This window comes from Chlorocebus sabaeus, chromosome 13 (assembly GCF_047675955.1).
Source record: "Chlorocebus sabaeus isolate Y175 chromosome 13, mChlSab1.0.hap1, whole genome shotgun sequence".
In the NCBI taxonomy this organism is placed as follows: Eukaryota; Metazoa; Chordata; class Mammalia; order Primates; family Cercopithecidae; genus Chlorocebus; species Chlorocebus sabaeus.
Genome location: NC_132916.1, coordinates 12,794,261 through 12,807,768, shown reverse-complemented (window position 1 = coordinate 12,807,768; position 13,508 = coordinate 12,794,261). Strand labels below are relative to the sequence as shown.

At 41.7% G+C, this 13,508-nt stretch overlaps 1 protein-coding gene across 2 annotated transcripts in view; it reads left to right on the top strand.

Annotated features, from left to right (window-relative positions):
* SNX9 (sorting nexin 9) overlaps window positions 1-13,508 on the top strand; it is a 123,636-nt gene that overhangs the window by 35,818 nt on the left and 74,310 nt on the right. Inside the window, exons 1-2 of one of the 2 annotated variants that reach the window (XM_008007691.3) lie at window positions 8,528-8,546; window positions 8,647-8,733. In XM_008007691.3, coding sequence (XP_008005882.1) covers window positions 8,656-8,733 — 78 coding nt within the window. In that variant the 5' untranslated portion in view covers window positions 8,528-8,546; window positions 8,647-8,655. Of the gene's footprint in view, window positions 1-8,527; window positions 8,547-8,646; window positions 8,734-13,508 lie in introns of those variants that run through there. The other variant, XM_038001141.2, reaches the window with a different exon arrangement.

The window sequence follows — 13,508 nt, the reverse complement described above, 5'->3', positions numbered from 1 at the left end:
CACATACTCTCCATTTTTTCCAATTTTCTGTGTCATTTGAGAAATTCTAAAGTTTTTTTCCAGATAGGTTTTACACATTTCTTAAGTTTATTCCTAAATATTTCATCTTTTGCCATTACTGTACATGATGTCTTTTTCCTCTGATTTTAATTTAGAGTTCTTGGACAGGTGATATACACACACACAGTTAAAATTAAATGATATGAAAAGAAACATAATGAGAAATGTCACTTCCACTTGTATTATCACTAATTTTCTTCTCTCATCTTTCTAGGTGACCAATTTAAAATTAATTTCTTGTTTTATTTATCTAATGCTTCTTTATGGAAATACTGGCAAATATAAATATTCTACTCATGAAAAAGGGAGCATGCTATATGCCCTGTTCCACAGTCGACCTTTTTTGACCATGTATTCATTCCATGTCTGAGTATATAGATTGTTTTCATTCTCTTGTTGCTATATAATATTCCATTTTGATGGCATAGCCTGGTTTAATCAGTTGCCTGTTAGTAGAAGCTATATTGGGGTAGCATTCCTTAGCATCTGATTTGCAGAAGTACAAAAGTGGAGTTATTTATTCTGTTTGTGAAGCTGTAGAAAAATGTTACTTTTGTATATAATACTGGTAGAAGTTTAAATAGTACAACCCCAAATTGAGGCAGTGGGGATCTGGCAATGTCTACCAGATTAGTTTGTCTTTCTTAGTGTGTGAGATTGAGCATTTTGTCCTACATTTAAGGGCCATTGTATTCTTTAATGAACTGTTTGTTCCTCTGCCCATTTTTATATTAGGTTGCTAGTCTTCATATTGAGTTCCAGAAACTCTTTATGTATTAGAAGATTAACACCTTGTGATCTGAATTGAAAATATTCTTTCCTTTATGACTTCTGCCTTATGTTTAGATTAGTGATTTTTACATAATAATTTTGTTCCGGGACATGTTATAGGGTCAGGAAATTTGGACCCATGAACAAAATCTAGCCTGTCATGTGCAGTTTGTAAATAAAGTTCCATTGGAACACGGTCATATCCATTTGTTTATATATTGTCTGTGGTGGCTTTTGCACTGCAGCAGCAGAGACAGACTGAATGGCCTGCAAACTCTAAAATATTTACTATCTGGTCCTGTGCAGAGAAAGGAAAAGCAACCCCTCGTTTAAAGCAATCAAATCAAAGTGTTTTGTATGATACAGCCATTTTGACATGGCCTTAAAAAAACAGCCTAGGCAACATAGTGAGATCGTGTCTCTTTAAAAAATAAAATATTAGCCAGGAGTGGTGGCATGTGCCTATAGTCCTATCAGGAGGCTGAGGCAGGAGGATCGCTTGAGCCCAGAAGTTCGAGACTGCAGTGAGCCATGATTGCACCACTGCCCTCTAGCCTGGGTGACAGAGTGAGATGTGGTCTCTCAAATACAATAAAATACCCAATTAAATTAAAGTTTTGTGTGTTTAATTATGAAGTAAGGCACAGAACAGGCAGTCACACGTGGGTTTCAGAAGTATCTGTTTTGGCATATTACTTGGTAATGGTGATGGTACATGTGATATGGCTAGTTGATGCCACCACATCAAATCACTGTTAAGATATCTTTGTCTAATTGTTCTTGTGTACACCGCATATAGAAGCTTTGATCTGGGTGAGTGTGGGTAGAATGACTCTTAAAATCATCCTAATCTGTAGAAGTCTGGTTACAGTGTAGCCTCAGTTCGTATTTCCTGTGGTCTGAGTACTTTCCAGAGCTGTTCTGCATGAGTGAACTAGAGAGAGGAAGTGTAGTTTGGAAGAGTATGGTACGATTTGATTTATGTATTTTAAGTATTTGGAACTCTGCTCCCCTAGAATTGTACAATTGCCTTTTGTTACACTCAGATTTAAGTTTATTCTTAAGTATTTATTTGGAATTTATAATTCTACTCAGTGAATTTCTATTTACATTTCTGTTTGACTTGAAAATTTCCCAAACTTCTTGTCTAATTGACCATCAGTTTAACAAATTACTCTAAGTGCATTTATTTTAGAATAACAGATATAAACCTATTTTAGGAAAAAACATGTTTAAAGAACATATCAATTCACCAGTAGTTTATTCCTGAAAATTTTACATACAAAATATTTTAAAATTTTTATTCATTCTCAATTGCTGCTACCAGTTCTTTTTAGAAATTTCTTCTGTTGGGAAAAGATATTTTACTAGAACAACTGTTAAAAGTTTCTTTCATCTTGACTATACTTTTGAATGGATTATTAAAGAAATTGCTTCTAAACATTTAAGGAAACTTCATTTCCTTCTTTGGAAATTTTAAGAGCAACATTCTGAGAACATAATAATTAATTGACCCACATCCCCTTGGAGCTTCTTACCACGTGCAGCTGACTGAGTTGGCCCTGCCATAGTTTAACAATTTGAATAATGACACTGGTGAAACTGTAGAAAGTGTGCTCTTTCTACAGAAAGTGTGCGGCCTTCCGATGACTCCCAGCAGGAAAAGATAAGGGAGAATTGGGTGATGGCTTCAGAATTCAGAAAGCTCTTAGTAGACTGGAGCAATTGGTTGAATCTAAGAGCTTGAAATTTCATGGTGATAACTATAATATTCTGTATTTGGTTCAGATAACAATGGAGTAAGCCCAAGGTTGAACAAAAGCTGTGGAAATCACTGATAAGCAGTAGTTCCCCTGTATGGACGGGGGATATGTTCCGAGACCTCCAAGGATGCCTGCAACCAAAGATTGTAACAAACCTTATGTATACTATGTTTTTTCTATACATGTCTATGACAAAGTTAATTTATAAATTAGGTACAGTAAGAGATGAACAAGAATAACTAATAGTAAAATAGAACAGTTGTTGTAGTGTGCCAGCAACACCACTCTTAGGCGTCAGGATCATGATAAGTAACATAAGGATGACTTGAAGATGAGCACTGCCATGCCTGATAGTCAGTCTGCTAATTGGGACGGCTACTACATGACTATCGGGTGGGCGGTGTCTGCGGTGCAGAGATACTGGGCAAAGAGATGATTCACGTACATCCCGGGTGGGATAGTGTGAGATGGCATCATGCTACTCAGAACGGCATGGACTCTAAAACTGATAATTGTTTATTTCTGGAATTTTCTATTTAATATTTTCCAACTGCATTTCATAGCAGTTAACTGAAACCGAGGAACGTAAAACCGTGGAGGAGGAGGGACTACTTATATTGAAAAGCATTTATGCCTTCACCATTTAGATTAAGGACAAATACATCAATATATATTAATAGCATAATAACGTTCAAGGTCTGTGAAAGTAAGTTCTGTTTCTTCTGATAATCTTAATAAGGCAAGATAAGATTGAGGAAGGCATTAAATATTATAAAATTTTATAAGTCATGAATGTGCTTAAGTTAAACAAGCTTGCCATTTAAAGAGGTAAACTAGTTATATATAGAAATATTACCTACTCTTTATGCAGAACTTCACTTCTCAAGGGTGTCAAGTCCTCCTTTCCCTGGAATTTCTGAAGATTTACATATTTTATTTTTTAGTTGTACTTTTCTGTTTTAAACATGGGGAACAACACTGTTGAAGATTTATTGCTTTTTTCCCAAGACGTAATTGTGATTTATATGCAGTCAGAGAGGTAGATACTTAAGAATGGGGCCTTAGCTTTTGCATTCTAACCCTCATATGAACCTTTTTTTATTGCCAGAGTTTTGTGGATTTTTTTCCTTCCTATTTGGAACTGTTTAATTCTCTGTTGTTGTTCATTTTAGGATCTAGTTTTTTTGTTTGTTTTCATTTTTGCATAATAAATACAGGTAGTTCTTAGTTCTTCTGGCCAGTTTTTTTTTTGGTTTTGTTTTTGTTTTTGTTTTTTGTTGTTGTTGTTGTTATTGTTTTTACCTAGAATGTTTCCTTAATAAATTCTTTGGTTTGGGGTTATTGGTTTGTATTAACTTGGACTTTCTAGGTTGCAAGTGACAAGATGTGGACTCACATTAGCACGAAAGAAGATACATTGGCTCCAGTAACAGAGAAGTCTTCCATGGGGAGAATGAGTGCCAAGCTTGTCCTTCGAACAGGACACTGTTTCTCTTTGTCATTCTGTGCTACATTGACTTCATTTTTCAGACAGACTTTCTCCACACCTCAGCCAGTTAGCCATTGACAACAATACCAGAGAGAAGGAGCACTGTCCCCAGCTCCTATACCAAAGAGCTCTGAGAAAGAATTCTGATTATCCAGTTTCCAAAAGGAAGGGATGTGGGGCAGACAGAATAACAGATATGTACAACATAGGTCAGTTAGAATGCGTATTGTCATACTCCTCTCTTCTCTCGGAAAAGGAAGTATGTGTTAAGAATGGATTATGCACATTGTGGGCAGATGTGTGCTTGCACACTTGGTATTCTAGTGTCTGGAGCATTGAATGGAGAGCTTTGAATCCATTAATGTTTATTTTACTGCTAAGTAGATTAGTGGTTAATGGAACAGATATGTGAGATTGATGTCTAGTAGCCATTCATGTCATCTGTAACACTTTTTGAAATTTCTGTTGAAGAGATTAGTTGTGGTTGACAATATGTATTGAATATATAGTTTGGAGTTATCCACTGACCAGGACTAGGTGGAAATGTCGCTCTTGGAAATAGTTGAAGAATGAGTTCTTGAAGTATAGCTAACAGTGGAAAAGGCAGTGTAGGAAAATGGACCATTTCTTTCAAAGGCCACATGGAAAATAGACTGGCAATTGGGATTGAGGCCAGCCTCTCTGTGTGTTTGGATACTGTTAGTGGTAGACAAGAGGGTGAGAAGGGGAAAGTGAGAAGCCAGGTGTAGGCAAAATGCAAGGATAGGAAAGAGAAAAGAGGGTTGCTGGGAGATGACACCCAAAGGCTTTCAGTTTCATTGAAGCTGTAGCATCTCTAGGCTGAATAGAATAGTCAATATTTTTTTTTATTGACATGTTATACTCATTTGGAGATATGGTTATTAAATCCTTTTGTCCTCCAAAATTATTCTCAGTTCAGATTTGTAAGAAGCATCTTAATTCAGTGTTTTAAATAAACTTACAAGGTTTATAAACATATTTCTGTGAGTGTCCTTGTCTGTTTTGTGCTTACAACAGGAGATCTAGGACTGGGTAACTTACAAAGAACAGAATTTATTCCTCATAATCGTGGAGGCGGGCTGTTCAAGACCTAGGTGCTGGCAGGGTAGGGCCTGGCTCTGCTTCCAAGACGGCACCTTGAGTGCCCCCTCCTCCAGGGGAAAGGGTGTTGTGTCGTCACACAACAGAAGGATGGGTGAGGTTAAACCCACTCCCGCGAGCCCTTTTTGTAGCAGTGTTGATCCCCTCATGAGGACAAAGCCCGCGTGACCTAAACACCCCCATTTGCCGCACCTCCCAACACCACTGCCTTGGGGGTTCAGTTTCAACACGAGTTTTGGAGGGTCCAAACCCTCTTAACCATAGCAGTAAGTGTTAGTAATATTTAAATGTGTGAGGCCATTTCCATTTCTTTCTCACTTGTTTCACATTCTGTTTCACTACATTCTAAGCTTAGTAAACAAGAGGCCTAGGTATTCTATGTTTGGAGACTAATTGGATTCGGCTGGATTTTTAAAAATTTCAGTAGGATTCTTGAGGACCGATAACACAACAGCGGGTTCCTTGTGCCCCCGAGTGTGGCTTTGCTGCTCCCGGGCTCCTCTCTGAGGAGTCGCTTCCTTCCAGTCCGTCCCCTGCCCACGTTTCTCTCCTGTTTGTCCTCATGGCAGGAAGGATCGAGGTTGAGCAACATGTTTTTAAAAAACACCAGCCGGGCACTGTGGCTCACCCTTTAATCCCAGTATTTTGGGAGGCCGAGGTAGGCGGATCATGAGGTCAAGAGATCGAGACCATCCTGGCCAACGTGGTGAAACCCCGTCTCTACTAAAAATACAAAAATTAACTGGGTGTGATGGTGTGTGCCTGTAATCCCAGCTCCTTGGGAGGCTGGGGCAGGAGAATTGCTTGAATCCGGGAGGCAGAGTTTGCAGTGAGCCGAGATTGGGCCACTGCACTTTAGCCTGGTGACAGAGTGATACTGTGTCTGAAAAACAAAACAAAAACAAAAACTACCCCGGCCGGGCGTGGCGGCTCATGCCTGTAATGCCAACACTTTGGGAGGCCAAGGTGGTTGGATCACCTGAGGTCAGGAGTTTGAGACCAGCCTGACCAACATGGTAAAACCCCATCTCTACTAAAAATACAAAAATTAGCTGGGTATGGTGGTGGGTGCCTGTAGTCCCAGCTACTTGGGAGGCTGAGACAGGAGAATCACTTGAACCCAGGAGGCAGAGGTTGCAGTGAGCCCAGGTGGCACCATTGCACTCCAGCCTGGGCAACAACAGCGAAACTCAGTCTCAGGAAAAACAAAAACAAAAACAAACACCACATAACATGACAAGCAGAATTCTGTCCACCTTTGCAGCCGTGTCAGGAAAACACCTCAGCACGACTGCTTTGTCCTTGGACGCCCTGAGGGAGCCACCCTGCTGGCCTGGGCGCCCTGCCATGCTCTCCACTCGGGTCCCAGCCTCCGAGGGTGGAGGTGGAGGTGGGGAGCTGCTGGGATGTCTTGACTCACAGGCTCTTCCACCATTTGTTTCTTCCCATCAGTTTACTAGGAAACATTTTAGACATGGAGAAAGGTTGGAATTGAACACCATAGACCCGCCATCTAGATTCAGTGCCTGCTTTGTCACATACTCATCCATCAATCCATTTTACTAGTTTTTAGTATTTCAAAATAGTATTTTGGCTTTTTTTTCTTAGTCTGTTATCACTAAATATGAACCTTTATTCTCATTAAACTAATTTCGGGCATCCTGAAGCGAATACATAGAAAGGGCGATGGCCAACAAAAGGGCCTTTCAAGTTTCTGCCATACGGTGAGGTGTTCAATAAATACGTTAAATTAGTGCACTTGCATTAGTCGTGTTAGACTAGCGCTGTCGCTAAACTTGAATTTGCCTTTTAGAACAAATAATTACTCTTAAACCGTATGTTTCCTAGGCGCATGTGATGCCCAGTTTATAGGATGAACTTCAGGAAGACAGTCTGTGAAAGACAATCACTTAGAATTTGAATGGGGTTTAAAAATATGGATTATATATTGTAAAGGTATATTAAAAAAACATTTTAAACACGTACTTGGTTTTTACCACGGTGACTCTCTCTTGGGATGCACACATAGCAGTGCTCCAAGGCATCAGTGTTTCTGGACCCTGTCTCAAGGATCCTCTTGAGGAAGAGCCTGCAAGAGCAGTCCCTCCTCACTCCAGCCAGAATAGCTTTGTCCTAGTCTGTCTTATATGAAATTAAGATTTCATTTAGAGCTGGGCACAGTGGCTCACACCTGTAACCCCAGTACTTTGAGAGATTGAGGCAGGAACATCACTTGAGCCCAGGAGTTCCAGACCAGCCTAGGCAACGTGGTGAAACCTTATCTCTACAAAAAATACAAAAATTAGCTGGGCATGGTGGCACGCATCTGCAGTCCCAGCTACTGGGGAGGCTGAGGTGGGAGGATCGCTTGAGCCTGGTAGGTCAAGGCTGCAGTGAACCATGATGGCACCACTGCACTCCAGCCTGGGTGACAGAGTGAAACTCTGTCTGGGAAAATAAAGAAAGAAAAGCTTTTATTTTAAGAAAACGTTTTAAAATCATGGCTGTTAGGTAACTTGACCAGCACACACTGCCCTATGTAAGTCTTGGTATGGTAGACGAGTACCCAGATCACATTTCGGAGTTAATGTCGCTAAAGATGCTGTATTATCATTCTTATTAGATAAGGAGCAGTGAACATTTTAATAGCAAGGGATTCTTCTGAAGATGTGTGAATCTTAGATATGTGTGCGTGTGTGTATGCCTCTCTCTTCAGTTTCTGAGAGTCAGTGTTCCCAGAATGAACAGTTTGTGTATTTCCACTCTTACCTCCTAAGAGGAAGAGCATAATCTGTTGTTGTTAATGAAATAGGTGGGGTGTTTTTTTGTTTTTTGTTTTTTTGTTTTGTTTTGTTTTAAGAGACAGCAGAGTCTCACTCTGTCGCGCAGGCTGGAGTGCAGTGGCATGATCCCAGCTCACTGTAACTTTGACCTCCTGGGCTCAAGCAATCCTCCTGCCTCAGTCTTTTGAGTAGCTGATGCTACAGGTGCTGGCTACGATGCCCAGCTAATTTTTCTTTAATTTTTTGGTAGAGATGGAATCTCACTTTATTGCCCAGGCTGGTCTCGAACCCCTAGCCTCAAGCAATCCTCCTGCTCTTTAGTCTCCCAAGTAGCTAGGATTGCAAGTGTGAGCTGTTGCACCGAACCAAACTAGGTATATTTTGAGTAACTTTTTTAGGGCTGATCTCTAAATGCAATGTGGGCAGCTGCCAGAAACTTCCCTGCCTCCGGAACAGAACGGGGCTATCGCCGTTGGTGTTACTCTTCCTCGCAGTAGAGCAGATGAGTCATTTTGGTAATGTCTTCCTTTCTTCCAAAACAGCCGCAGCCACTATCATGTTCGTACCAGTGTGCTTAGAAAGTGAACTGTACACCTTTTGTGTTTTTACTGCTCCGTCTATGTTTGTAACCTCCTCTTTTCCTCTCCACTCCTGATAGGCTCGGGTTATGTATGATTTTGCTGCTGAACCTGGAAATAATGAACTGACGGTTAATGAAGGAGAAATCATCACAATCACAAATCCGGTAAGAGAACTGTACATTCCAATCTGATTGTCCCATGTGGACTTACTTTTAAGATTGTATTTTTTTGTAAGTTAATCATTCAAATCCACGTGATTTTTTTCCTGTTGCTATGAAATATTGATGGTGAAGTAAGAAGCTATTATATAAATATAGGAAAAAAATTCCCTAAAGACAGCTGTGTATGTAATTGAGTTTATTATGTCTGCTTATTTTGTATCTTCCTTGCTATGTTTATCTTATAATTTTTTAAATTATAACCTTTTAGGTACCCCATAATTGTCCTGGAACGTAGTTCAGTGTGTTTACCCCTAGCACGATGATACTGTGTCTCTAGAATAAGTAAAAGATGATGGTGATTTTCCTAACTGTCTTAACTGATTGATCCTATCATCATTTTTCTAAGCTCTTTTCCTAAATCAGATTAGATTGCCAGAAAGCAATATACTTAGACCAGCTCCAGTGGAGTTAGCTCAGCTCCCAGTGGAGTTCTTTGCTGAATTACAAGATATTGCCTCAGCTTTTATTCAAACAAGAAGCAACTGTATATAAAGCATTTCTGCATCTTTACAAAACCCTGTTTGATCTTGTGTACATACACATACATACATGCATCAAGGTACACTCATATGTATACATATGTACACATACATGCACACACTCTTCAGATGTGTGTGTCTCTGCTTATATAACTAGGTTTATTATGCCCTCCCTGATAAGCATCTGTGTGATCTCTTATCTCAGGTTCTTTCTCCTGGAGATTGGGCACATTTTGTTTCATGAAATAAGATCTTTATAGACTGTTGGATTTCTGTTACAGTCTGTGTTGTCAGGAAGCTTAGAGGCAAACAATATTCATTTTTTTGTCCAATCTTTGCCCAAGATTCTGTTACAGTTTTTTCCATTATTTCTGTGTGTTATTTGTCTTATTACATTTAATTGTCCTTTTTACATGTAACTTTTTGTAACTGTTCTTAAAATATGTAGCAAAATTATGAGATGAGCATCATTTGAAATAATGTTGCAACAAAAATTGTATCACTTAATAGTATTTCATTGCAGGTTCATATAGAGGGAGAAGGAACAAAAGCAGATAGGGAGAATTCGTCTTTGTAAACTGAGTAAAACTTGAACCTGTCATTACCCCTTTCTTCACCTGGCTGATTTCGTGACACTGCCCTCGCATCCCTGTCCTTGGTCCACGCCTCCGCCTCTGGACCCCACACTACAATGTGTCTCTTCTGTGTCCTCTCGCTCGTGACTGTCACTCACATACTTAATGTATGTGCAGTCCTGGGAGACATACCCTGGAGATACAAAGATAGGAAACCTGGCCCTTGCCCTGTGCTCCCGGTTTTCCAGAGAGGTCTACATGCCGGTGTTTCTTACTAAATGTTACCAGAAGGGAGCCTGTTGTGTCTGCACTGTAGAACATGTTGGATCCCACACCCCTCTCCCCAGCCTTGCTGGCTGTCCTCTTGTGTCCCTCCCGTCTCTGCCTTGCAAGTGTTGGGATTCCTACGTCTTTCCATCTTCAGCCCATTTCCTTATACTGTGCGGTCTCGGATTTTTGTATTGCCATCTCTGTGCTGATGACTTTAAACCTGTATCTGCAGCTTCCCCATGTGGCTCCAGCCTCAGAGGGGGTCTTCGAGCTGTGTCCCAGACACCTTCACTTAGTTTTTTCACAAGCACTTCAAACTGACCACGTCAAGACTCAGCTCATCACCCATGCGACGCTCAGCCTACTCCTACTTCTCTTTATTTCTATTGTGGCGCCTTTCTATTCAGTGAACCGAGGCTAAGTCACTTAAAGCCATTGGTTTCTCTCCCTAAAGTTTTACTCCGTCCAGCCTCTCCTCTCCACCCAGCGCTTCCTGCCAGCGCCCTGAGCTGAGCTCGTATCCTCTTGCCTGGACCATGCACCTTCTTCACTGGCCTCTTCCTCAAGCCCAGGGTCTGTCTAAACAGCCAGTGTGGCCCGGTCACTCCTCTCTGGCAGCATTCTGTCAGCTGCAGGTGTGTGAGACACCCCACCATGGGCCCCATCAGACCTCACCAGCCTTTCCCTGTGCACGCGCACAGGCACACACACGCACCCATGTACGTACTCTCACACACACTCACGTTCTTGTGCATACCCCCACACACACACTTGCACACACCCTTATGCGTGCACACGCACACACATGCACTCATACCCTTGGACCCTCGTACACCTCTCATGCTGTCATACACTTTTACATACTCTTTCACATATGCACTTTTACACACACATACCCTCTCACTCTCACCTGCTCTCACACACACCCACAGTTGCATGCTTTCACACATACCCATACTCGCATGCTCTCACATAGGCAGCACTCACACGTGCGAGCACACACACACCCTCTTCACTCACACACCCACGCTCACGCTGTCACACTTACACATACGCACTCACATGTGAGCACACACCCCCTCACTCTCACCTGCCCTTACACACACCCACACTCATGCTCTCAACACATACACATATGCACTCACACGTGTGAGCACACCCCCCCATTCACCTGCTTTCATGCACACCCACACTCATGCTCTCACACAAGCACTCACACGTGCAAGCACACACACCCCCCTCAGACACTCTCACCTGCTCTCAGACACACACTTTCCTGCTGTCACACAGATGCAGCACTCACCTGTGCAAGCGCACACACCCCTCAGACACGCTCACCTGCTCTCGTGCACACGCACACTCTCCTCACACAGATGCAGCACTCACCCGTGCAAGCGCACACACCCCTCAGACACGCTCACCTGCTCTCACACACCCACACTCTCCTCACACAGATGCGGCACTCACCCGTGCAAGTACGCACATGCCCCTCAGACACGCTCACCTGCTCTCGTGCACACGCACACTCGCACGCTCTCGCACAGAGCTCCTGTGGAAGGAGAGAGTGAGGACTATGGCAGTGCAAAGATCAAGGAAGGAGAATGAGGAACGGCAGAAGTGATAGTTTCTGAATAGTGAGCATATTTAGAAAACATACTTTATATATCTTGGATTAAAAAAAGAATGGGCCGCGTGCAGTGGCTCACACCTGTAATCCCAGCACTTTTGGAGGCCGAGGCGGGTGTATCACTTTGAGCTCAGCAGTTCAAGACCAACCTGAGTAACGTGGCAAAACCTCATCTCTACAAAAAATACAAAAATTTAGCTGGGTGTGGTAGTGCGCACCTGTAATCCCATCTACTTGGGAGACTGAGGTGGGAGGGTCACTTGAGCCCAGGAGTTCGAGGCTGCAGTGAGCCAGTATTGCACCACTGCACATCAACTTGGGAGACAAAATGAGACACTGTCTCAAAAAAAAAAAAAAAAAAAAACACACTGGTTAGTAAAAGATTATGTAGTAATTTTGTATAATATGCTAGGTGTGCATGTTCTCACTCATAGGTGGGAACTGAACAGTGAGAACACTTGGACACAGGAAGGGGAACGTCACATACTGGGGCCTGTCGTGGAGTGGGAGGATGGGGAGGGAAAGCATTAGGAGATATACCTAATGTAAATGATGAGTTAATGGGTGCAGCACACCAACATGGCGCACAAACCTGCACGTTGTGCACGTGTACCCTAGAACTTAAAGTATAATAATAATTTTAAAAAATAAAAAAAATGCTAGATGTGTATAAGTTAAATAGATTCATTTTTAATCATAGCAGAGATTAAAGATTCTTGAGTCTTACTAACCTTTTTTTTTTTTTTTTTTTTTCTTTTTTGCAGACAGGGTCTCACCCTGTCACCCAGGCTGGAGTGAGGTGGCATGATCTTGGCTCACTGTAACATCTGCCTCCTGGGTTTAAGCAATTCTGATGCCACAGCCTCCCCAGCTGGGTTACAGGTGTGAGCCACTGTACCTGGCCTCATCTAATTTTTTTATTGAAGTATTTCAGTTTTCTTGTAAAATAGTATTGTCCTCAAGTTGCTATTGTGGTCAGAAAGTGACAAAGTTGTGGCTTAAAGTGATTTTTTAAGAGAATGTGATTATTCAGATTCAGATAATTATTAACTAATAAGGGCATTATTTTAAAACTTTAAAAACTCTTAGTATGTTAAGATGAGAAAGTGGGACTTGCCACTTAACATTGCTGATAATTAATAATATTAATATTAACATTAATAGCTTAATATTTAGATAAAGTTTCTTCCAAGGATAGCAACTTTTATTCTGACTAAAAGTTACAATTTTTCCTTTGATCATAGAGTGAAATGGCAATCCTGGTATATAGAGTTCTACTCTATTACTTAGTTTATTAATATTATTTATCCAGGAGAACTAAGGAACCATGAATCAGTTCACTTTTTCTGCATAACAATCCTAAAACTTAGCGGTTTAACCCCATAATCGTTTGTTACTGCTCAGGAATCTACAAGTCAGCTGGATGGTTCTCCTGAGCTGCGCTGCATGTGTCTGCAGTCACTGGACCCTGCTGGGGACTGACTGGTCTAAGCTAGCCTCACTCATGAGTCTGGCAGTTCTCCGGGTTGGCTGGCTTTGGATGGGGCAACAGGGAAACTGGGTCTCTGTCATCATCTAGCAACCCACATTCATTCATATAGTGGCTTGGGTGCCGGAAGAGCCAGCTGAAGTGTGCAGAAGCCCTTGAGGCAAGTTCTGGATTCCCTGGAGGATTTCCACCTGATTGTGTCGACCAGTGAGGTGGCAGAGGGCAGATTCCAAGCCTGGGGTGCACATCCCACGGCTTCACATTCAGAGCTGCAAGCT